At 37.1% G+C, this 27,926-nt stretch overlaps 1 protein-coding gene across 1 annotated transcript; it reads left to right on the top strand.

Annotated features, from left to right (window-relative positions):
- Positions 1-7,638: 7,638 nt before the first annotated feature.
- Positions 7,639-8,385, top strand: LOC113323997 (A-agglutinin anchorage subunit-like). The gene has a single exon (XM_026572342.1). It carries the CDS (start codon positions 7,639-7,641, stop codon positions 8,383-8,385), a length of 747 nt encoding a protein of 248 aa, XP_026428127.1.
- The last annotated feature ends 19,541 nt before the right edge of the window (positions 8,386-27,926 follow it).

The following is a 27,926-nucleotide window of genomic DNA, read 5'->3' as shown; positions in this document are numbered from 1 at the left end:
CACATAAGTGTTTAAGTGATCAATAAAGTATTAAAACTATTTACGAGAGTTTTAGGAATGCTAAACTTATTAAAATAATAAGTCTTTAAGCATCTGCTAAACATCGCCGGGACAGTTGGTACAACGGTTCACCAACCGTAGGGCTTGTTCACAAGTCAGGGTGCTACAGTTCGTGAACCGGTTTCGTCAACCTACTAGAGTACGAAACTCAGTTGACCGCAGTTCGTGAACTGGGTTTGCCAACTTCTAGCCTATTTATCCAACATAAAATTCATTTCACCATGGTACTCCAACCAGGATCATGAACTATATCCAACTGAACTTGCGGTATTCGAACTGGTTTTCCAACCTTCCCGTATTTCTGCAACTCAGATAGCTATGGTTTCCGAACTGGTTCGCCAACCTACCCTAAGTAGAAATATTAGTAAGTTCATATTTCTCTCTTATGATGTTTGAATCATTTCCAAGTGACACAATCATTTACATGGGAAATTTTCAGTTGATCCACAAATTAATTCATAAAATTAATATTATTAAGGACTGTTGAACATCTTATTTGCTAATTAATCATATTTCGAGATTTTTCACAAGACAAGCTTGACTCGAAACTTCTTCATTGTAAATCTAGTGAAGTCATACGACAGAGTATAAATATATAGATTGATGGCATAGTGAGTAAAATAGAATGGTAAAGTCTTTACATACCTGATACAAAAGTTCTCTAAATGTCTTCATTGATCTTCAGTCTTCAAGGGTGATCTCTGATACTCAACTACAATTCTAACCTAGTCAGAGACTTGACTTAATAGACTAGAAATCAAGATATAGTTTTGATTACCTAACACTGAAAACAATCTTGAGATAACAAAACTTGTGGATTCACTAGAAAATACACGCCAACAAATAGACGTGGAACACACTGAGTGGTATATCTAAAAAGGTTTTATATCCAATTAGTTTTCAAACGTTTTTCTTAGATAAGAGCAGTTCCTATGGACTCGACAAACATATAATTTGTTCATTTTTCTCCCACTATGGGCTCAACAAACATGATAAACGGATGGGAAAACCAACAAATTTGAAGGTTTGTTGAGTACGACAGTAAACTAAACGCGCGCTTGACGAAAAACCGAGCGGCGGCACCAACCACACTGGCGTGTGATCCATAACCGCTAGCGTGTGATCCAAAACCGCCAGTTTTCCCTTCAAACGTCAGCGTCTAAAGTGAATCCACCAGCGTGTGATCCAAAACCACCAACGGCTAAATCTGGATGGCTGAAAAATCTTTAATTTCATCCAGCGGCTATAATTTTAAATTCTATAAATACTCCTCATTTCAACTCTAAATTCACACGTTCTATACAATATAAATATTTTCACTCACAAATCATCTACGAAAATGCCTCCCAGAGTTCGTGGTAATCGATTTACTCAAAAAGAGGATTTAGTTATTTGTAGAGACTTTGTTTTTCACACACAAGATGTTGTCCATAGGATTGTAGCCGAGTCGACGATGTGTTTCTGGGAGAAAGTTTATAGAATGTTCACCGTTGAAATAAGGAACATTTATGGGCGTGATTCTAGCGGATTGTCGCATCATTTTAGTGTTATTAGTTGTCATGTATCGGAATTCGTAGTTGTACTAGTACACAATCACAAAAATAAAATCGACGGTGAAGCTGTAAATGAAGTGAAACCAAAAACACTACCGGTGTGGGCATTATCTCACGGCGGGCGTCCTTTCGACTTCCAATCTTGTTTCAGCATTCTTAGGGGGCTCAACAGATTCGATCCATACATCGTCCTACGAATTCCACCACCCGACGAGAATTTACGCTGATGTAGTAGATGTTTTAATCTAACGTATTTCCTTTATCGATGATGCAAATATTTAATCCAAGAAATGTTTAAATTAGTTCTGATATTTATGGTGCAAATACAAAGACATCCACATGTTTGGTTTAGATAATCATAATAACACAAAATAAACACCAAACTAAATAACATAATACCATAGTGCATAGATTTGTCTTTCAACTTTAATCATCCCACCCCACCAAAAAACACCTTGGATATTTCCAGAAATGCCTTCCATATGTGTCTTCTTTAGTAGAAGTGCACAAATGCATACAAGTCCTGCAACCGGGCTTTGAGCATCAACTAATTCTCTGTGGACAATGTTTGTATTCGTGATCTCCATCTCGACAATGCTTGCAGTGTAATAAATTCTTCTTAAATTTGGATTTAAGCTTGAAGTTTTTGCAGAGTGTTTCAAACTTTTCTTCTTCTTATTTAATCTTCATAGCATCATCTAACTTATGTGGTTCCTCTGTACATTTGGGATATTGACATCGCAAATACCTGAGCTTTTCCGTTTGTGATTCAATCGCCATTATGATGCGTGAACAACCTTCCCGCGGACACTTTGAATACATCCAATGTTATTGACTGTGGTTATCCATGAAACATAATGCACAAACCTCTTTTGCTTTCGACACATAATATTTTCTTCGTTTTGCTTTTAGAAAACATGGTGGACGTTGTTGGCTAAGAAAGAAATATGCTGGTTTGGTTGAGAATCAAACCTAGTGTTGTATTTATAATAAAATAAATAAATAGTAGTTGGTAATTCAAACGGGCGGTCATGGTAAAGCCGCGCGGTTTTACTTTGACCGCCAACGACTAAATTTCCAATAACTCGATTTTCTTTCTCACCCTGTAAATTTCATTCTTCCCATATCCAAATTCACATCTTCTTCTTTATTTCTAAAACTCTTAATCTTTATCACTCTGCAGAAATGTCAACTACAAATCGTGGTCCCAAGTTTACTGAAGAAGAGGATAGAACTATATGCAAAGCATATTTTTTCCATAGGGTAATCGTTGGTATACGCTATCAAGACAGTTCTTTCTGAGAAAACATTTTTACAATATTCATCTCACTGACGGGGAAACCTGGAAACCGAGATGGTAGTCTATTGTATGCTCATTTTCAATCTATTAGGCTTGCATGTAGTCAAGCCATTTCTTTTTCTATTATTGGAAATTGATTGAAAAAAGTTCATCGGTGTAACTAAAGATGAAGTGATCCAAAAAACTCTTGATAATTAGAAGGAAGCTCACAGTAAACCTTTTCTTTACGAAGCGTGTTTCAATATTCTTAAAGATGGTCCATATCAAGCACATCTTTACTGCACTCGAATGCGTCTCCCGTTCTTTACAATGGAATAAGATGTTACTCTTGTTCGATGTTGGTTACATCGTATGATGAGACCAATGAACAATGATTATTTATGGGAAAGAGTATTGGAACATCTTGGGATGTCGCGGAACGAAACCATAAGAAACAGTAAGATCCTAGAACTAAGATTTTCATTCATCGCTAATGATTTCAAACATTATACAGAAGTTTTGTGCATGGTTCACCATAGCAATTCTGGATTATCCAACGAACAACTGGTGAGTATCTTACCTTTGTCCTCACTGATCAACTGCAAAATAAATATCTTAACTTGTTGTTTATCTGGTTAAAGAAAACCATCGCTCAGATCAAGTTTACTGAAGAAACCGGAAGAGAGTTTAAGCATTTTGAATGTTATGAACTCTATAGAGATAATGTCGCTGGATTTGATGTAGTTTGATGTTATTGTTGTCATTAATTAAAATGTAATTTGATGTTATATGCAAGTTTAAAATGTAATAAATATCGCTTAATCTGAAGTGGAAATCTATTTTAAAATCTAAATATTTTCATTTATTGATATCAATACCAATCCATAATACAAAACAGAAGAGGTTTTTGATCTTTGACAGTCGGATAACATTTTGAGAGACAAACGTTGCATCCGACCATCCCAGTCTCATCTTAGCGAAAGACATCTGACGGATACAAGAGTTGTAACCTATAATCATTATGAATATACATTAATTGGGTTTTGTCATAATTATCATTATGAATATACATTAATTGAGTTTTGTCATAATTATTATTATGAATATACATTAATTGGGTTTTGTCATTATTAGGATCATAAACAAAAATTAAATTCAATTAAACAAAAATGATTAAGACTTTTGGCTTTAATTATGTCATTATTATATTTTTTTTCATTGTATTCTCCATCTACAAATAAATAAATAACCAAATATTTTCTCAAAATTAACAATAGAAAATTTCAATTAAATCCACAAAATTAAATGAAAAACTAAGTTATTTTCCGGCCACTGAAGGATTGTGCATAAAAATCCAATTATAGAGAAAATCCATGATAACGAGTTTTTTTTTTTTTGTTAAATCATGCATCAAAAAGAAAAATAATTTATAAATACAAAATCCTATAGCATACCTAGAAACAAAGAAACAAATCAAAGCACAAAATTATTTGTAAATGACCTTGGTGATATGAAGACGTTTGGTACAAAGAATCACAATCAACATTTACATTCCTATGAATCAAACCCTTCAATCAATTAACATGTACAATGAATCATAGTTACATAACGAATTTTACATGTTTTCTCCTCGATCACGTACACACCACAAATATTATATATGAAATCACTAAATCGCACTTTCCAAAGAATTTAGTACATATGAGATGGAAAATCAAAGAATGGATTTAAAATCCGTTCAGTTGATCTGCATCACTTGAGAATTTGAAGGGTTTCATTAACTTATCTGAAGTGAAAACCAATAACGTAGCAGAGATCGATGAATATTTAAGAGAGATTATTAGTTTTGAGAAATTCGGTAATTTTAGGAGACAAAAAATATATATTCGCATATATTTTGGGCTGAAATATCGTATTTATTTTAATACCTTCTCGGCAGACCAGTTTTTTTTCTAATTTTTTACATTTTTATTTTGGAACGGTAGGGAAAGCAGAAGGACATGTAATTGTATATACATGTACAGACCATCTTAATTAATCCTAAACAAACATCATAAAATATTAATACGAAATGTGTAAGATTCAACCTAGTCATATTATGAGGATATATTAAAGACCAACTATATTTTCACTAGAAGCAATAATTAAATTAGATAAACCTTTTTTTTAATCTTTTTATCGAACATTAACACCATATCTTTCCTTATTATAAGAGACCCCAAAAAAGACACATGGCGTCACCACAATTACTCTGCTTTGTGGTTAAGCCATGTCACCCTATTTTTCCATGTCATCATTGCCAACTCATCCCAAAAGATGCATATTCCAAAGGTTGCTATCCTAACCGACTCTAAATTTCCCAAGAGATACATCTTAATTCCAAATGTTGCTTTCTCATGGAAATCCTAATGGACAATAAGTTGTTTATATTCCAAATGTTACATTTCTGTTTCAGAGTCCTCCGAAGTTCAAACGACGCAACCCTATGGTTATATTTGGACACTATAATCTATAAATATGGGAGATCCGGAGAAGAAAATTAGAATGATACGACTGTCAACTCGGTGTCCATTGAGAAAGGAACTTTTCGCACAATATCTTCCAGTTGAAGTGTTACGAGTTACACTCTTCGCCGCACAATATTTTCCATTGAGAAAGAAACTCTTCACTTTGAAAACCGAACTTATTCTCGATAAATCTCTCGAAAGATGACAACAGATTTGGGCAGTGAACAATAACGTTTGTTGCAACTTCGTGATCAATTTATGAGCACTTCTGCAATCCTCTTAAAAGTTTTAACTTTTAATCCGTCCATGTTGCGTCCTATATTAAATATGGACTGCGAGAGAGGAGATATTATCCAAGAAAAGATGCAGAGTTATCCAAAAAAGATGCAAAAGTCTCTGTAGGAGACAACCATTGGAGGCAGTACCCACGGGATGATTAGAGACGTAAAATACACACCAATCTGAATTCTGAAATGGATTTGTGGCATGTTGCCATGAACGTAGATGCCTTTGGAAGACCAATAGATAGCCATGAGAAAGAGGGTGGAGGCGAAGGGAAGTAGGATGGTAAATTGCAGACTATACCTGCTTGCAAAAGAGAAAGAAACAAGTAGATGAGTGCACTCATTTCAAGCACGTTTCGCAACGACTAACCAAGTGAAAAAACAAACTTCTATGAAAATTTAGCATCAATTCAAGGATCGACAATCACAAGGCAACGCAATAGAAGATACTTATCTATTTCGAAGAACATAAACAAACATATAACTGCCATTATTTTTTTTTTCTTTTTTTTCTCGAAAATGAGATGTATATTATTAACCAAAAAAAAATAATACACAAACTGTGATCAGGACGAGAAGAAATCAAAAAAACTGGCAACTTGGAAAGAATTTACAAAGAAAAGAAGGGGAGAGAAAGAAAAGAGAAACTTTAAGGGTGTCACCTATGGAAAAAGGCGGCCGGTTCTCTGTGTGTGGCAGTGTTCCTGTAGTTGCAGGAAATCCTACAACCACACCCCTTAGATAATTTATAAAACAAACTATGAAACCATTATGAAGAACACTTAGAAGAATTTTATTAAGTTTAGAAATCAATACAAAGAAAGAAGATAAAATCCTAACTTGGGGAGAAAATAATTTTCTCTCTCCTAAAGTTCTATCTCAACTCTCCAAAAAGATCTCTCTCTCAACACAGTGGTAGTTGGTACTATATATAGGAGTTTTACATAGTGGAGGACAGCTAATAAAGCCTCTATTTTCGGATCTGGCGTGCGACGTCCTCGCACGCTTATATTGGATCTTATCGCACATGCTCTTTGAACTTAGCACGGACCTGATACTTTACTCGTGAATTCATGACGTCATTGGTTCCGTCATCTTGGATATGCTACGTGTGAAAGTAGTTCGCTCCTTTATAATGATAGCACTTCGCATGATAACTATGTGTGCGATATTTTACCCCTACATTTTGCCTCTTCTCTTAGCGATCTTTGTTCTAGAAAGAGCGATGAGAGAAATTCTTCTTAATCACCTTATCGCGTCCTTGCATAGCATTTGCCGCACCCTACCAACTTTTCGTATTCTTTTTGACCGACAAGCTTCAGGATTTTCAGCATAACCATTCACACGTTCCTATCTCTGCACCTTTTACCAACACGTCTCCTATCCCATCTGGTTTAACCGGTTACCTTTTTTCTTATTTAAACTTTGCTGGGGAGAGGAATTTTCTTTTCTTCACTCTTTTTTCTTCACAAAACTTTTTCAATTTTCGTCCCTTCTGAATCTTCATCTTCTTTGTTCCTGCTAGTGTTGGCACTCCATGGATACTTTACAAAGGTTTGTTTTATCTTTTCTACTATGTTCTCTGCAGTGTATATGGTTTGTCTTTGATATTATTTGTAATTTATCACCGCCATTGTTGTTCTGCTACTTTTCGTCATGCATCTCCATTATTGTTCTGCTAATGCTATTGATAATTCCCATACTGATACTGTTGCATCAAACCTTCCTCTGGATCTCGTTCCATCATTCCAAAACCTAATTCTTCTTCAAGGTCCAAGGAAGACAAGTCTCTCAAGAAAAAGCATTCTCATATCAAGGTAGTAAGAAAAACCTTATTTCTTTTAAACAATATTGTTGCCTCTGTTTCTTATCTGCATTGTTATTCGCAGGATGACGCGAAAGAGAAATAAAAGAAGCCTAGAAGAGGCAAGCAACCTCCTGCTATTGATACTCACATGGTTCTTCATAGTTTCAAAAATAAGCCTAGTTCCACACAAAAGGTGTCTTCTGGTGGGACTGCCCCTTTCATTCGGGTGAATACAATCGCTTCTGATCAAGCGAATATTACCACATCTTCACCATCTACTACTTCTTCTCAAGCGAACACTATCGCGTGTTCTTCATCTTCCACCTCTATAGATAATGCAGTCCAGAATCCCTCTAAGGATCTTATCTCGTTCACTTCTCTGAATCTCTCTTCCCCTTTAGGGATGATTTCCACTTCTCAAGATTTGGTTGCGTCTACTCAGGCCATCACCTTTTCTGCTCAGGAGGTCATTTCATTTATGCAAGATATGCCCATTTCTGCCTCTTCAACCATTCCCGTACCTGCAGATTATCCTACCTTCTCTTATTCGAGCACTGCCACTACTATTTCTTCCATAAGTACTGTATTGACCACTTCTCCTCTTCGCACAGATGCTTCAGCTCAAGCGAGAACTATCATGCCTGAAGCATGTGCTTCTAATGTGGTTAGCTCAAGAACAAGGCCTCTTCTTGATAGTTTCCAACTCGCACGTTCATCTTCTAATGATCCATCTCAACTTCGCCTGTGCGAGTCTCTTGTTAAGCTATTGGGCGATTCTCCTTCAGATAAATTAGCTAGGAGTGAGATATTCGCTCAACTGGATCCCTCATTTAGTGATGCTTTTGAATGTCTGGAGTCTCGGTGCCGCTTTATTCAAGCTGAAGGTTTTTCTTAATCCAGTTCTATCATTCGAGAGCTTACTCATCAGAACGCCAAGTTGAAAGCCGATCTTCGAGCTGGAGAAGTCTTAGCTGAGAAACTTCGCAGCAAGAACCAAGAGCTCAGAGGTATGCCTCTATACTTCTTGGTTATTTTATGACTTTATTACGTTTTGCTCCGTCTTTAAGTTTTATCGCATGTAGTCATTCGCATTTATTTTTTCCCCCTTTTCCCCTGCTCGTGCGAATATAAAGATATAAACCAAAAGCGAGTCATGGAAATATTTGAGTACCAATACTCTGCTGAGGATGCTTGTGCGAAGAATAAAGAGTTGCAGCATCAGTTAAATCAATTGATTAATAATCACTCGTATTTACTTGATCAAATTGATAATTTGAAAAGTGAGAATCATGTCCTTAGTACCCAGAATGACTTCCTAAATTCCCAAGTATCCAATCTTTCTGGATTGTTATATACTGCTGACTTAAGGAATAAAACTATATCAGAGGAAAATCTCACCCTTACGGAAGAAAAACAATCCTTTTCGAGTGAGAAGGAGAATTTTATTAAATAATACCTTGCTCTTAGGCGATCTTGTACCGAGTAGGAGAAATCTCATCGCGCTCTGAGGAACCAATATGACAGAGATATGAAGAAAGTGTCCTTGGAAAATAAGAAGATTATGAATAACAAGATAAAGTTGACTGTAGAAATGAATAAACTTTGCGAACAACACACTCGATTGGGAAGTTCGCACGACATCTTAAAGAAGAAAAATGCCTCTCTCGCTCAGGATGAGAAGAAAATTCGCTCCTGTCTTGAAGGCTTGATAGGTGATGACTTTGATAAACATATGGAGAATATGAAAAATAGTGGTCTCGCCTTGTCTCAGTATTTTCTTTCCCAGATGGAAGGTAGTCACATCAAGCTGACTACCTCAGTTAGTTTTTTAGCTTCCCTTGAATATTGTTTCTTTCATGTGATTTTGTTATTTCTGGGCTGATTTTGGTATTATTTGTGTTTGCAGTTTCTAAGAAATCCAACCAATTCCTTATTCAAAAGTTAAGGTTTGACTTGGCTAACGCTCACAAGAATCTTAGGAACCTTTCCTCCACACTTTCGGCTTCCCGTGACAGGGCAGAGAGAAGATGCATATACCTTAAGCACTTGATGAAGATTTACGTCAAGAACATTCAGAATGATGTCGCACGCGAATCTCATCTCAAGTCTAAAGCTTACGCAGATGAAATATGCATTGCCAACTTGCTTCCTCTAGAATAAGTGTATCCTCTTGATATTTCTGATAATGAGGCCATTCCTCAACCTGATAGTGATGAGAAAATCTCTCTTCCCGAAGATCAGCCCAAGGGGAATGAAGATGGTAATGATCTTCCTGATGCGTCGAATTATGAAGCTATTCCCTTTGTTGAAGCTCAAGTTGTTCCTCATGTTTAAGTTCCTACTAATACTTCTATTCCAAGTACCATTCCTTCCACCGAGGCTGAGGATGGTACTGAAGTTGTTGACTCGCTTGAAGAAGTGTCTAAGAATGATCCTTAGTTTTGTTTCCCTTTTGTATGTTTGGATTCCATTTTACCTGTTTTTGCTACACATTTAAAGAAGAACAAGTTTGTTTCTATGCAAAGTTATTTTCTAAGTATGCGAATAATACCTTCTTTTTGTAATTCCCATACTTTTCTCTGTTATTCGCATTTTATATAATAATTTTTTCATAACTTATTTATTGTATCTCATTTGCTTCTCTGCGAAATATCATCTAAAAAAGAAATGTCCACTTAAGAAAGAAGAGTTTATGAGAATATTAAACATGGTTTATGCGAATACAGTCCTCTTAAGAAAGAAAAGGTTTTTATGCGAATATAAACTCTTTTTTTTTAAAAATAAAATCACATGGGAGTTTACTTAAGTCTTTTGGGGTTTGATAATGAGGTCTTATTGAGCCTCCCTAGGTAGAGGTCTTAATCAGCCTCTCATGTTTATAGGACTTATCTTTGCCTCAGGATATTACTTTGGCCATGCGATAGATCCGCAAGACGTCTTTACGTTTTCGCGTATCGACCCATTGACCCTACCTTATCATCTTTCGTATTATTGCCTCTGCAGGATGTATTAATGTGTCAATACGACAAGTCTAATTACTCCCGTGAGTAAAATCCTTGTGATATTTACGTCTTTGACACAATTCAGCTCCCTAATGGAGGGTGCCGTCCTTATATTCCCTCTGATTGCCCTTTCAAGGAAGCGTACCCCTACCGGGTTACGGTGGGCTCTTCCCATCCAGTGATGCAACAATCAGTTTTTTTCGCGTCCTCTTATTCCTCAGCCGATATGGCTTATGGTTACGATACCGTACCCTAAGTGGGGTTTCTTGAGGACCGAGTGTATCATAGCCAGAACTTGCCAAGAGCGGCGAGGTACGTTCCAGACGCTCCCGACACCCTTGGCTCAGCCGTGTACCCCGGCGCCTTGATCGAGTTTCTACACTTCATGATAAAGAATTTAGTACCTTAGTATTACGACTAAGGAGTCTCCACCGGATGGGATTTTATTTCTCCCCCAATATCCATGACTCAGGTTCCAGGGTTGGTATGGCTTTCTCCCGAGCCATGCAAAACTAGGTTTTCCCCAATTATGACGCGCGTTAGGGCTTATTTATATTTCCTCTTGCAAAAGTGCGAACTAGGGTGCACGCCACAATTGGATACCTAGCCTCACTAGTTAGAGGTTTTAAATTTTGTTGCCCCCTATTGAGGTCTTATTCATGAGGTCTTATCGTTGCCTCGTTCTTCTTCTTGTATATTTTTATGGATCATCATTTTGAAGAAGGGGAAGTTTTCCTTTTTATTCATATCTTCGCACATACATTGTGAAGTTGCTTTTTATTCTTTCAAACATATCAGTTTACTAATGCCTTATGGATAATAATTTTTGAGATACATTTTATTCCATGGATGATCAAGTTTTCGCCCCGTGTTCTTTCCGTCCTTATCCATTAAGTCGTACGCTGCACTTCCCACAATTCTCTTTACTATATACGGTCCATTCCATTTCTTCTCCAGTTTTCCATCTCCTCCCTTTTGATAAGACGGTATTTCTCTCAACACCAGCTCCCCCGGTTGAAATTCCCTTTGTTTGACACGCTTGTTGTACTCTTGCCAGTCTCTTGTGATAATGTTCCATGTGTTGTAAAGCGACCTCTCTGTTTTCCTCCAAGTCATCCAATTTTGCCAGTATCAAGTCTGTATTTAAATTCTTTTCCCAAGCTTATTTCTTTGTTTTTGGTATGATGACTTCGGTTGGTAATACAACTTCTACTCCATATGTTAAACAGATTGGTGACATTCTTGTTGCTTCCCTCCGTGTTGTTCGATACACCCATAATACATTATGGATTTGCTCGCACCATCCTTTATTATGCCCCTCCAACTTCTTCTTTAGTGTATCCGAGAGCGTCTTGTTTGTTTCCTCTGCTTGTCCATTACTCTGCGGATATAATGGGGTTGATTTTCCAATCTGGATTTTGAAGGCATTTAACAGCGTTCCTATGTTCTCGCCCTCGAATTGCTTTCCGTTGTCGGACACCAGCTGCACAGGGATTCCAAATCTGCAAATGATATTCTCAAATATGAAAGTGAAGATGTCCTTATATGTATTTCCTTTAGTATTTTCATTCCTTCTTTTTGCGTCAAGCATCTGAGAGAGGGCCCGAGGAATGATCTACGATAAAGTACTCCTTCTCTTAACTCATAGTTTGTCGCACGACTTTTTAACTGGTGAGCTTCCAATATGTTCCTCGGTACTTCTCCCTTCTCCAAGTATGAATGAAGTTATGATCTCCAATCCTCTTGGTTATCATTCTTTTCTCCTTCTTCGCTTTCCACCATCATTATGTCTGCGTCTTCTTCTTTTTTGATTGATGGGACACAAAGTGTTGTAATCTTTATATATCGAGCGGTGGGATCCATCTGCATTGATGCGAGGAATGCTAAAGCATTTGCGAATCTATTGTCTTTTCTGCATATGTGTCTCCATTCTTTGTTCTTTATTTTTGCTGATAGTTCCTCTGCGAGTAGCTTATATTTCTGTAGTGATGGCTCATTCGTGTTGTATTTCCAGCATTTGGCGAATCACCAATTGTGAGTCACTAGTTATTCTGACATCATCTAATTTTAATTCTACTGCCAACCGCAACGCATGTATTACTCCTTCATACTCTGTTTCGTTATTGGTGGATGCAAATTCCAGTATGAATGAATATGCCATTCTCGCTCCTAAGGGTGAGATAATCACTATTCCTATGACATTTTCTTCTTCGTTTACAGATCCATCGACTAATATCTCCCACCTTTTTGAATTTTTCTCTCTTAACATATTTTGAGGGTTTCGTAGATCTTCATCCACCTCCATCATATCTTCTACACCCTCATCTTCCTCCAAGAGGAACTCTGCTAAGAAATCCGCAATGACTTGCGATTTTGGTGAGGATAAAATCTCATACTTTACTTCGAATTGCCCCACTTGTGCATTCCATCTTTCTATTCTTCCAGATATTTTAGAATTCTTCATTACAAATTCAATTGGAATTTTTGTAAGGACTCTGATCTTATGAGCCTGAAAGTACGTGCGAATTTTTTGAGTTGCATAAACCAGCGCGAGGATGAGCCTCTCGATCTTCGCATAATTTTTCTCTGCTGCATTGTATGTTTTGCTTATGTGATAAATGGCTTTTCTACTCCTCCATATAAGCGAAGTAATACGGCACTTAATGCATTCGGTGTTGAAGCTAAGTATAATAATAATTCCTCCCCTGGTTCAGCTTTCTGCAAAATACACACATTCATTAAATAATCCTTTATGATTTTTAGCGCCTTTTCTCATTCAATTGTCCATTCAAATTTGGCTCCCTTCTTTATAATGTTGAAGAATTGCTTATATTTATCTGAAGAACGCGAGATAAATCGTCCCAATGAAGCTAATAGTCCGTTCAACTTATGCACATCCTTCAATGTTGCTGGTGTTGGCATGTCGCGAACTGCTTGTACCTTCTCCGGATCTACCTGTATTCCTTCCTTTGATACAATATATCCTAGGAATTTTCCTGATGCCACTCCAAAGATGCATTTCGCATGATATATTTTCATCTTATATTGCCGCATTTGCTCAAATATCTCTTCCAAATGGTTTACATGATCTTCGGCCTGCTTGCTCTTTACTAGCATGTCATCCACGTACACTTCTAAGGTTTTGTGGATCCACTTTGCGAATATCTTTTCCACCATCCTTTGATATGCAGCACCTGCATTTTTTAAACCAAAAGGCATTCTGGTGTAACAGTATAATCCTCTGGGTGCGAAGAAAGTTGTGTGTTCTTGGTCCTCTTCTGCCAATGGTATTTTACGGTAGCCTTTATACCCATCCATTAGTGACAACCTTCCATTTCCTCCTGTTGCCTCTACCGTCTGTGGTATACCCGGTAATGAAAAACTGTCCTTTGGACAAGCTTTGTTCAGGTCGCTGAAATCGATCCATATCCTTATCCCATTGTTCTTTTTTGGCGCCACCCCCATGTTTGTTATCCATTCGGGATACTTGGCTGGTCGGATTATCCCTGCGTATAACATCTTCTGAAACTCAGCTTCAATTTGCGGGTGATATGTTGTTGCTATCTTCCTTATTCTTTGGTTGAATGGTCGCACGTCCTACCTGATATCTAACCCGTGACATGCGACATCAGAGTCTATACCTGGTATTTCGTCCATGTCCCATGCGAAGACATTGTTATATTTCCTCAGAAGGTTGATTTTTTTTTCTTCCTCTTCTGCTCCCATTTCGGTTCCTATCCTTATTAGTTTAGGATCCTCTTCCGTTCCTATATTTACTTCCTTAGTTGGTTCGGCTGCAACGAAGTTCGCCTTTGGTTCACCTAACGGGGATGGATGTTTGATCTCATTTGCTGGTACATTTTCTTCATCTGGAATCTCGCTCAGTATTCCCTTACCTTCTTTTGCTCGCACCATGTATACTCTGAATTATTCTTCTTCTTCAACTGATTTTCCTTTCTCCATCTATCCTTTCGCCTTTTTGCTCTTTCTTCATAGTTCTTAACATCTAATTGGTTACAGACTTTTGCTCTTTCTGTGTCGCCTCCAATTTCTCCTATTCCGCCCGGCATTGGGATACGAATTCATTGATGTAAGGTTGATGCTACGCCTTTTATACCATGCAACCATGGTCTCTCCAGGAGCATGTTGTACGGTGACTCCACATCCACTACGCACAGTGTTACCTGTATTTATATCTCTCCTAGCGACATATTTATAATTACCTCCCGCTTTGGTTTTTTTATTGATTTGTTGAAACCATGGATGTTGTATGTAGATGACATTAAGTCCATGTCGGTATATCCCATATCCTTGAATGTGCGATAAAACAAGATGTCGGCTGAGCTCCCGGTATCTATCAAAGTTCTTTCGACCGTCCATTCCTCTGAGTTTTTCGCATCTTTATCCTTCTCCACCTTTCGCGCAGGTATAGTTACTATCAATGGATCAGTTCCCCCCCATCTTCTTTGTGGTATATCGTCCGCTTCGAATATGATCTTCTGTTTTTTCCATTTGTGCAGGGGTGACATCTTTTCGACAGTTAATATCTTCCTTCCTTCATAATCACGTTTATGGATCTGCCCTGTAATCCATGCATTAAATTCCATGACATCAACACCCTATTTTGTTATCATATTACACTGTAGACGCATGTTCCTTTCTTCGCTCCGATGGTCTTTATCACTTTTGTGGATTTGTTCGTTTCATGTTGCGTACACATGTTTGTTTGCTTTGCTTTTCGCATCAATTTGTTCCCCTTTTATCTACAGACAGCCTCGATTAGTTTGTTCCTGAAATATGAATAATTTTTCCAAATATCTCTAGGATAATCTTCTTTCAGATCTGCAAAGTTTACTTTTCTAAAGAGAGCTTGATCTTTAGGATGACTCTATAAATTCGAAAAAAAAATTAACCAACCTATTCGTTTTATAAATTAAAACCTTTCACAAGCTTTTCCTAAATGAAAACTGCGTTTTCAGTGAACCTAAAGATTGAAACTCAGCGAAAGCAATCAAAATCTTTCACAAAAACAAGAATAATAAGAATTTTTCGAAAAATCAGTTTAAGACTATTACAAGCAGGTGTAATCCCTTCTCCGAGCTGTATTCTAGCGCCAAAATGAAGTTGCAGGAAATCCTACAATCACACCCCTTAGATAATCTATAGAACAAACTATGAAACCATTATGAAGAACACTTAGAAGAATTTTATTAAGTTTAGAAATCAATACGAAGAAAGAATATAAACCCTAACTTGGGGAGCAAATAATTTTCTCTCTTCTAAAGTTCTATCTCAACTCTCCAAAAAGATCTCTCTCTCAACATAGTGGTAGTTGGTACTATATATAGGAGTTTTACATAGTGGAGGACAACTAATAAAACCCCTATTTTCAGATCTGGCGTGCGACGTCCTCGCACGCTTATATTGGATCTTCTCGCACATGCTCTTTGAACTTCGCACAGACCTCACACTTTACTCGTGAATTCATGACGTCATTGGTTCCATCATCTTGGATATGCTACGTGCGAAATTAGTTCGCTCCTTTATAATGATACCACTTCGCATGATAACTATGTGTGACATATTTTACCCTTACAGCTCCGGGAAGAACACTAATAACAATTGCAACATCATTGTGTAGGAGAAAATGTGCAAGCCACAGGTTCAACAAATGGAGATCACACCAACAGCACTTAAAAAGAACATCAACTGTACATGGTTGCAGAGAGTTTCAACGAAAAACTCGAAGGGTGGTACGTTTCCTCTATAAGTTTGATAAACTGTACGTTTCTTTCAAATAATCAAAAAAAATTTGTTTTTAATTTTTCTTTTAAGATTAAATAATAAACGGTTGATCCTCTCTTTACTGGCAATGGAAGTAAAAGTTTATAATTTTGAAAATGGTTAAAGACAGAATAATATAAATTGTGTTTTTCGGTTAAGACGTGTTAGTGCTAATATTAGTGCCAGAGAAGTGATTTTCTTAGCCTTCACGCTCAGACATAAATGCAAAACATGCTTAGATTTTATAATGAAATTTTTAGTGAAGTTGTCTTAACAACAAATTTTGTTAGGATGATACAACATTCAAACATAAAAGTTAGTTGTTATTGTTGGTGTTCAGAACAATATGCGTTGATGCAATACACAACTTTTTACACAAGGAATTTAAAAGGTTAAAAGAGGCACAAAATTGGTAGTTCCCTTTGAGCTTGGTTGTTGAACAGTTGCAGAAGCTAATATTATTGAAGTGCATAGTAGAGTGTATCTTTATTATCCGAGGCTGTCAGTGTCCATGTATCTGTAAGAAAAAATTTGTACTTAATGCAGTTGGCAGATATAATATGATGATGACCTTGATGTCTTGATTGATAGAGGGAGTCAGAATTTGGACGAATATTTGATTAGAAGGACATGGATTTGCTGCATCATTAGTAATTTCATAGACATGCGTCAACAGAAAACCATGAAGATATACCGTTGGTGTTGCAGATGATGAATTAGATTCTGCACCAATTACTTACAAAGATATTACGTATCTTGAAGACTTAATAATTTTTGAAGGAACGGTTGGGTGATCTCAAATTACCATATGTGGATAAACAAAATCCTGACGATCACAAATAGAATATTTACTAACTGGAATGAATGATAAGATGGAATAGTGGGGTGGATATGTACTCCGGCGTATTACTCAAAACTATCAGCATTTGGGGATATTTGTTACGTTAAGTGATCATAAATTTTTTCCAGTGTGGGAACTCGGAACCCCAGTTGTTATTAACTACGTACATATGCACCCTATGCAATTTCCTTCTACCCAAATTGGAATCGGCTTGCAGCCCAAAATATTTTATTTTTCTCATCTGGCGGACAGTATGTTATATGTTGGTTTCCAAATCCTGGAACAAAGGCTAATTAACATCAACTGAATATAAAGCTAACATATTAAATCAGTAATTTTGTCCGGCACTAAAATAACTAGATTTCCTTTCGAAATTCGTTCAATTGTTTAATTGTGTAGTTCGTACAATCTTTTAATTGTGTAGTTCTTTAACAGTTTCCTAATGGCCGATATAACCCGACTAACTATAAAACCATGGGCGGTAAGCCCTGGCTAACTTATAACTCAAAACCCGAGAACATGGACTAACCATAGTTTGGGGGTGGGTTGGTGAAACCCCATGCACATCATGTTGGAACAATTGTCGATTTCACACCTGCAAAACAAAGATTAAGACACAAAACAAAGTGACGGCTGAGTCACGACCAGGTCGCTTTTTTTAGGATGTTTCGTGGCTCTGCCTTGAATTTTGTGCAAGCAGTTCTTTTCCGTCACAATGCCCCCAGGATAAAACAGCCGAGAAAAACTCTCTTTCGATCTCTCAAACACACAATGAGAAATCGATCACTTTTACTCTCTCTATTCTTGCTCAGTATTTTTGGTCTCTTGATTCTCAGAAAAACAATAGTGTAAAAACTTGTTATTTTCTTTCTGTTCTCAAAACTGTTTTATAACCAGGCGGTCAATGCAGATCAATGGAGAATAAATTGGATTAATTGTTGCAATTAAAATTCCATTCGAAACAGTAAAAAAAAACGGGCAAATAAACCATGCCATAATTAGCGCAATTAAAACATAATTAAGTGCAGTAAAAAACGTTTTGAAAAAATCTTTTAAAAACAACAAAAATACTTTCCAAATTCAAGAGACCTCCCAAGGCCCCAAGACCCCGCTCCCGGATTAATGTTATATATATAATAATATATATGCACAATCAGTAGGGGGAGGGATTCGATCCTGAGACCTAACCCTCCAGGCCCAAAATGGTTAACCACTGGGACAAGATCGAATTGTTGATATAAATGTATAAAAGAATTATTTTAAAACATATATCCCAACAATCTCCCACTTATATTTTTAAAATCATTGAGCAAGATTCGTATAGTTATGTGCATAAGCAAAGGTATCTTTCGATTTTGAACCTTTACATAGTATTAAATTCTCTGAACTCTGTCACAGAGTGAACACATGTCTTTGAACTCTATGGAGGGAACAAATTACTTAACACACACACAACTATACTAAGAGTAAAGTCTTAAATGCCATCACATTATGGCCCTGTGCTTATTCCAGTTTCAATGAATGTTTTAGAGAACTGCCCATGTTCTCATAGAAAGCAGCCACACTTTCTCATTCACATAGGTGAGTCTATCAAAGGTACTCATGTAGCTTGGTACCCCACTCTATACAGACCTATAGACTTCATTAAGAGTTAAAAAAAAAAACTCAACCTTAACCCGCTTCAGGATATCATGCCATGGGAGAGGTGCATGATTCTATCTCCATATCATTTGTGAATCGTTATTCCCTTTGAACCTATTTCTAGGTGGGTATCCATCACAAAATGACTCAACTTCTAATGGGAAAAAGTCCCATGCCTTTAGAGGTATATAATACATTTTCCCTAGCTAATCCTTTCGTCAAAGAATCAGCTAAGTTCTCTTCCGACCTAACATGATCCACATGTACAACACTAGTTGTGAGAAACTCTCTAACTGTGATGTGCTTTCGACGCATTTGTCGATTCTTACCGTTATAAAAACAGTTCTGTACTTTTGCAATAGTCGCGGTACTATCACAATGGATCATAATAGCTGATATCGGTCTATCCCATACAGGAATTTGAGAAAGCAAGTTTCTAAACCATCCTGCTTCTTCACTAGTTGCTGCTAGTGCTATCGATTCAAACTCCATCGTAGATTGAGCCATAATTGTCTGTTTCTTTGACTTCCAAGACACAGCGCCACCAGCAATATTAAACAAATATCCACCAGTGGCCTTGGAGTCATCTGAAAGAGAGTTCCAATCAGAATCGCAGTATCCTTCAAGGACTGCAGGAAATCTCTTATAGTGTAATCCTAGGTTAACGGTCTTTTTAAGATACCGCATAACCCTCTCAACTGCATTCCAGTGTTCCAAACCAGGGCAATTGGTAAACCTGCATAAAAACCCCCACTGCATATGCAATGTCTGGTCTGGTACAATCAGTTGCATAACGAAGACTACTAATTATACTAGCATGTTCAGATTGTCTAATGCTATCACCAGTATTTTTAAACAGTTTAACACTAGCATCAAAAGGAGTACTCACAGGTTTACAATCAAAATAGTTGTACTTCTTTAAAATCTTTTCAATATAATGAGACTGATCCAAATAAATACCATCATTAGTTCTAGTAATCTTAATTCCCAGAATTACACTAGCTTCACCCAAATCTTTCATTTCAAAGTTAGACTTAAGCATATTCTTAGTTTCTTCAACCACAGACAAGTTTGAACCAAAAATAAGCAAATCATCCACATATAAACAAATCATGATGCATGTATTGTTTTCAAACTTATAGTATATGCATTTGTCACTTTCATTAATTCTGAAACCATGTGAAATCATCAAATTATCAAATTTTTCATGCCATTTCTTAGGAGCTTGTTTCAAACCATACAATGACTTATCTAACTTATACACTTTATGTTCTTGACCAGGAACAACAAAACCTTCAGGTTGTTCCATGTAAATTTCTTCTTCTAATTCACCATTTAAAAAGTTGTTTTAACATCCATTTGATGAACAACAAGATTATGCACATCAGCAACAACAATCAAAACACGAATAGAAGTCAATCTTGTAACGGGAGAATAAGTATCAAAGAAATCTACATCTTCTCTTTGTCTAAATCCTTACCAACCTAGCTTTGTGTTTGTCTACTGAACCATCAGGGTTCAACCTCCTTAAGTACCCATTTATAACCTATTGCTTTGCAACCAGGGGGTAAATCTGCTAGGTGCCAAGTTCCATTAAGATTATGGGAGTCAATTTCATTATCTATGGCTTCTTGCCAAAAACCGGATTCAGGAGAATTAAGTGCCTCTTTAAGACTAGAAGGGTCTTCCTCTAGGGTATAAACTTCAAAATCAGAACCATAGTCTGTCGCAATCCTAGCCCTTTTACTACGTCTGGGTTCAATTTCAGCGTCTTTAGTCTCTGCAGTTCTAGGTTCTTCTATTCTAAGATCAGAACTTGTACTAGGTAGAGAACCCCCACTATTTCTAGATTTAAAAGGAAATTTATCTTTAAAGAAATCAGCATCAATAGATTCAATAATAACTTTATTATTTAGATCAAAAAATCTATAAGCTTTACTGTTTTGAGCATACCCAACAAAAACACATTCATAAGCTTTACTAGCTAGCTTTGATCTTTTAGGATCAGGAATACGAACATAAGCCAAACAACCCCATACTTTAAAATAAGATACATTTGGTTTTCTGTTTTTCCAAAGTTCATAGGGTGAAATTTTAGTTTTTGAATTTGTCACACGATTCAAAACATAGCAAACAGTTAGCAAAATTTCTCCCCACCAATGAGGGGCAGCACCAGAACTCAGCAAACATGCAGTCACAAGAGTAGTAAATGTACGATTCTTTCTTTCAGCTTTCCATTCATTTCATGGTTATACGGAGCAGTTTTTTCATGTATAATTCCAGAAGATTCATAAATTTCAGTGAATGGTTTAGAATCATATTCAGTTCCTCCATCACCACGAAATCTCTTAATTTTCCTACCAAATTGATTTTCAACTTCAACAATAAAAACCTTAAATTTTTCAATAGCTTCATTCTTATGACTTAGCAAGTAAACATAGGTATAATTAGAATAATCATCAATAAAATTCATAACATATATCTTTCCATTTCTAGTTAATATACCTTCATATTCACACAAATCAGAATGCACTAACTCCAATGGTTCAGATTTTCTAATAACAGATTTATGGGAACTCTTCGTTATCTTAGCTTGACTGCAAGATTCACATTTTTCAAAATCATGCATGGATAGTTTTGGAATAAGACCTTGCTTTCTCATGGTATCTACTGATCTACTGTTCACATGACAAAGTCTAGCATGCCAAACATTAAAAGTACACACCATATAAGAAGAAGATGCAATTTTATTCATTTCAACATTAAGCTTAAACATTCCATCAACAGCATAACCTTTTCCTATAAACACTCTGTTTTTAGTAATTGTGTAAACATCAGATCCAATAGTTTGATACAGCCCAGCCTTGTTGAGAAGATAGCCGGAAACAAGATTCTTTCTCATTTCTGGAGTGTGGAGGACATCTTTAAGCATAATTGTCTTCCCATAGGTAAACTTCAGTTCTACCGTACCAGAACCTTTCACAATAGTGGTATGGGAGTCTCCCAACAACACTTTCTTATCCTTGATTTCTGCATAGCTCTTAAATAGGGACCTATCAAAACAACAATGGCGCGAAGCACCACTGTATATCCACCACCCATCGGTTCCACCAACCATGTGAATCTCTGGATCAGAAACCATGGCAATTATAACGCTTTCAACAGCATTAGCTTGTGAGTTATTCTTTCCTTTGTTATTCCTGCAATCCCTACCCATGTGGTTTGGTTTACCGCAAGTATAACAAAGGAACTCAGAATCAGAGAAATTTCCTTGATGGGTGTGGGTTCTTGTTTTGATTAGGTTTTCCTTTCCTTTGGTTCTGGTCAGGTTTCATCGGTTTTTTTTAGGTTTCAAACTCGGTTGAGTCTGATTCTTATTATTGGAAACGATGAGAATCTCTTCCTTTCTGTCTTGTTTCCGTGCTTCCTCTTCAACCCTGAGCTTAACAATCAAACTTTCAAGAGAAAATTCCTTAATTTTATGACGCAAAGCATTACGAAAACCTTTCCAAGATGGGGGCAATTTATCAATCAATACAGATACTTAAAATTGTTCATCAGTTTTCATACCTTCCGTCATAATTTCATGAGCTATTTTCTGAAGTTCATGAGCCTGAGCAACGACTGATTTTTCATCCACCATTTGATATCTCAGGTAGCGGCTTACAACATATTTCTTCGATCCGTCTTCTTCAGTATCATATTTCTTCTGTAAGGAATCCCACACATCTTTAGCAGTATCAAATGTGGAGTAATATTCATATAGATCGTCAGAAAAATCATTCAGAATATAGTTTTTACAATCAAAGTCATTATCAATCCATTTTTCATAGGATTTTTGTTTTTCTTCAGCAGTTTGGGTCACAACAGGTTCTTCAGTTGGTTGAGGAGTTGCACTTGTTGCGGCTGGAGATGCTTTTTCTGCAGCTTCTGCATCTTGTGGATCAGCTGGTTTGATGGAGGTCACCATCATGTGCAACTTCATTAGTTTGAGGTAGAAAAACAACTTTAGTTTCCATCTTCTGAAGTGAAGTCCTTCAAACTTGAACGGCTTGGGATATATGTTTTAAAATAATTCTTTTATACATTTATATCAACAATTCGAGCTTGGCCCAGTGGTTAAGCATTTTGGGCCTGGAGGGTTAGGTATCAGGATCGAATCCCTCCCCCTACTTATTGTGCATATATATTATTATATATATATAACATTAGTCTGGGAGCGGGGCCTTGAGGGGCCTTGGGAGGTCTCTTGAATTTGGAAAGTATTTTTGCTGTTTTTAAAAGATTTTTTCAAACCGTTTTTTTACTGCACTTAGTTATGTTTTAATTGCGCTAATTATGGCATGATTTATTTTCCCGTTTTTTGACTGTTTCGAATGGAATTTTAATTGCAGCAATTAATCCAATTTATTCTGCATTGATCTACATTGACTGCCTGGTTATAAAAACAGTTTTGAGAACAGAAAGAAAATAACAAGTTTTTACACTATTGTTTTTCTGAGAATCAAGAGACCAAAAATACTGAGCAAGAATAGAGAGAGTAAAAGTGATCGATTTCTCATTGTGTGCTTGAGAGATCGAAAAAGAGTTTTTCTCGGCTGTTTTATCCTGGGGGCGTTGTGACGGAAAAGAACTGCTTGCACAAAATTCAAGGCAGAGCCACGAAACGTCCTAAAGAGAGCGACATGATCGTGACTCATCCGTCACTTTGTTTTGTGTCTTAATCTTTGTTTTGCAGGTGTGAAATCGACAATTGTTCCAACACATCAAATCAAAAATATATCATCACGGGACGGGACAAACCCCCGCGCACATCAATCGAAAATGCATTGCCACGGGGCGGATGAAGCCCCGTGCACACCGAATAAAAAATGCATTTACATTTTCCCCCGCACACACCAAGTTAAAAACAAAATTTCACATGTTCTTCACTTATTTAACGTATTTTCCCAACCACACTTAATCAAAAATACATCGTCGGGCTGGCAAGCCCTGCGCACACCAAACAAAAAGCGCATTGTCACGGGCAAGGAGAAACCCCACTCGTACCAAGAACCCCGAGCACACCAACTGAAAATGAAAAGAATATGCCGGGTGCATAGCAAGGGCACAAAATCTAGTCTCTAACTAAAAAGCAGAAAATATCTTACAAACTGATGACGACTTCTTTTGCCTGGCGTTTTTAGGGGCCACTCAAAAGGGTTTAGGGGCCAACAATAAAACAAAAAAGGTCACCCAAAGGGAAAATGTAGCCAGCCCTTATCTCGCGTAATTCGTAATGGCGAAATTACCCTTATATATTCGGAGGATATGATAACATTGTTACCCTCCGAATGAAATCGGAAGCCAAAATATTTCCCATACTTCTGATTGTAGTCGGTGCAGTATTAGAATGATTTGTGTTTCATTTTTTCCATTTCTTTTTCATTTTTGAGTTGTTAGAGTTATAGAGAAGAAGGTGAAGGAAAAAAATAGAAAACACATTTTATCACTACAAAAATGGATGGATACGAAGAAGAAGGTGAGAATCATGACGAAGAACAAAATGTTGAGGGTTCACGACCGTTTAGAGAAGACAATTTGGGGTATATGTTGAATGATCCAAACTTTTGTGGAGAGGAAAACATAGACGACCCTTTCATGGAAGAAAATGGAGAATCGCATGATATTGAAGCTAACGATGCATGTAAAACACAGGTATTGTGTTAAGAAACTAAAATACTCGATTTGCATGCGTTTGTGTGCTTTTGTAAACAAGAAAAACCGATTATTGCATGCATTGAATGCCATGAACTACCCAGATTCGGTAGATAATTTCTAGATTAAACTTACGAATATAACACACTGAGTACCAAATATGTGTATTCGGTAGTTACAAGATACTAGTTTACCGCCGAATATGAGAAAAACCCCAAACTGGTTTTCCAAAAATATCTACATTCGGTAGTTATGTAGAGTTATTTACCTCCGAATGGCCCCAAAAACGAATTCCTCAGAAAATTTCAAAACTCAGTATTCTTATCCTTTACAATCGGTAATAGTTTAACATTATTTGACTGCCGAATATAACAGTGGCCTCAAAATAAAATTTCCGAAAACTTGAAAATAGGATGTTTATCGATTAAAGTTATCTACAGGTTATTTATATTCGGCTGGTTTACTATATATTTTAGCTTCCGATTATATCATATTTTGCACTCAGTAAACTGTGTACATTCATTTGCATAAATCGGGTGTTTTGGGTAACCGATAGGATTCCGAATATAAAGTATTCGGAAGTTTAACTTATTTAATTACCTCCGATTATATCATTTTTTTCACTCAGTAAACTGTGTACATTCATTTGCATAGATCGGGTGTTTTGGGTAACCGATAGGATTCCGAATATAGAATATTCGGAAGTTTGACTTATTTAATAACCTCTGATTATTGTATAATAATTTGTTGCTTTCATATGCAGGCCGTTGAAGAGTTTGTTGATGACTTCTATTTGAGGCCCGACACTTCCCTATACTATGCAAACGATTTGGTATACTCATTACTACTTTTTTCTTTTTTTCAAAATTTATATGTTAAATGGTTATGCTTATTAGGTTTGTTTTGTTTTATGCACGTTTAGACATTTGGAAGTAAGAAGGAGGCAAAGGAATGGCTTATGAACAAGGAAAAAGATAACATGTGCGTGGTAGTTCAAAATAATCATGTTAGTGACACTCGATTTGAAATGATTTGTGAGCGAGGTGGGACGCGAAAGATTCACGAGGGAAAGAATAGTAAGTACATACAGAAGACGAATAGGAAATACCGAAGCAATACCAAGAAGATAGGATGCCCATTTAAGATTGTCTTCTATAAGCCCGATGGTATTAAAGGTAAAGAGTATAAAATGTATAAAGTTGATAACGGTTGTCACAACCATGATGATCCGTTGGATTTAATTGGACATGTAATGGTTGCCAAGTTAAAACCACATCAAACGCAGACGGTGAGGTCTATGCGGATCCAAAAAGCGAGTGTGATCTTAAGTAAAATAAAGGCGGACGATCCCGACAACTTGTCTTCTTTGTCTACAATTAAGTCGGCCCTAGCTACGATCAAAAGGACTGATTGGGATGGTAGAACGGTCATGCAACAATCGGAGTGGTTAGCGGAGTTACATGGCTACACCTTGAGAAGGGAAGAAAAGGATGGTATAGTGGTTCGTATTTTCTTGGCACATCCCGAAATGATCCAATTGGCTCAATGCTTTCATCAAATTTTGTTGATAGATGCTACTTATAATACAAACAAGTATAACATGCCGTTGTTGAACATTGCTTGCCATACTTAGGACAAAAACACGTTTACGATTGCATGGGGTTTAATGGATCATGAGAACAATGTGAGTTTCATTTGGATGTTGGAGACGTTGAGGTCCATTTATAACGGTGATAATTTTCCAAGGGTTATTGTAACGGATAAGGATCAAGCCTTAATGCATGCAATAACGGTAGTGTTTCCGGAAGCCCAAAACTTGCAATGTACGTGGCACATTCAATGCAATCTCAAAACCAATTGCCATCATCATTTCCAAGCTAAAAGACCAAGGAAGGGTACCAAGAGGTCAAAGGAAGAGGATGAGCGCATTAGTAAATTAACCTTGGAAGAACGTAAGGAAGAGGATAGGCTATTTGAAGAAAAGTGGAAGGAGGATGGAATAATTTGGAAAATGTTCATGAAAGCATGGGACAAAATCGTTTGGTCGATGACCGAGGAAATTACGAATGTAACTTAAAGAAATTTGAGGATGAAGCACGGACTACCCAAAACCGGTTGAGTATTGTAAAACACAATGGTTAACGATTAAGGAGAGGTTTGTGTTTGCATGGACATATGAATATCGTAACTTCAAGAACGAGGCGACAAGCATTGCGGAGGGGTCTCATGGTCGACTAAAGAAAATACTAATTGGTAGTCAAAATGGAGTTGTGTCGATCCAAGAAGCAATCCATGAATTCACCAATCGTGATCTCGTAAAGATTAGGAAATGTATGCAATTTAGTGTACACCAATTCCCGATGGAACATATTAAGGAAAAATTGCTTCTAAGGGGAGTTGTTCATAAAGTTTCAAGATGGGCAATAAATCGCATGATGAAACAATTGAAGTTATATAAAACTTATGATGACGAGAATACGGTTTGTGTTTGCAAGGATATGATAGGTATTGGACTCCCATGTCGTCATAAGTTGGGTAGGTATGTTGAAGTGATTGACATCGATGATATTCACCCATTTTGGAAGCAATTAAATTTCACTCCGAACACCCCGGTAGTTGATGGTCCGTCTTTCTTCGAGTCGGAATTGTATGCACGAATAGCCGAGCGTTACGCTACATCAAACGGCACCAAAAAGCAAATATTGATGCATAATTTGGAGGAAGCCCTTCACCCTTGTTTAAGGGAGGTTGATGAACCTATTAAGCAAAAGAACACCGGTAGGCCGAACACCGAAGTGTCGAGGACCATCCAAAGAAAAGAGTTGAAGGAGTATTTGTCTAATAAAAGAATATTGTCTAGGCACGAGTGTTCGGAAGCCGAATTTGAAGATGAGCCGGAACCTAAGAAAAGAGGTCGTCCAAGAAATGATCAAAGTGGACCAACCACCCGACAAGTAAGGCCAAAGATCTCTACAGAGCCTTCTCAAGTAGGTCAACCCATGTTGTCGAATAAGTGTTGGAGCATAATGAATGAAGCCTCGCAACAAAACAACCAATGGAAATTCTTACTATAAAAGAGGACAAAGGTACTCTTCGTTGCCCTAGAGATCTTAATGGAAGACCAAATCGATCCACATATACAATATACAAAGAGTATTTGGAACAACTCCCTCCACTTATCATTCCATTTGTTTTGTCGACCGACGAGGTTGATGGGGATGGAAATTGTGGGTTTCACGTTGCTACGGAACAAATGGGTTACTTTAGAGAGGCGGATATCGAAGATGTCACCCAATGCCAATATTTAAGAAATAAAATGGCGGTACAACTAGTGAAGGACAAGGGTTTTTATATGGAGATGATGAGGCGGGGAGATAGATACGACAAAGAACAAGAGTTTAAAGACTTAGTTGCGCGTCTGAAGTGTCGAAAGGGATTGAAGACAATCGGATCCAAGTATTGGATGACAAT

This window comes from Papaver somniferum, chromosome 11 (assembly GCF_003573695.1).
Source record: "Papaver somniferum cultivar HN1 chromosome 11, ASM357369v1, whole genome shotgun sequence".
NCBI classification, from domain to species: Eukaryota; Viridiplantae; Streptophyta; class Magnoliopsida; order Ranunculales; family Papaveraceae; genus Papaver; species Papaver somniferum.
Note: the sequence above shows the minus strand (reverse complement) of the source record. Positions and strands in the feature narration are given on the sequence as shown.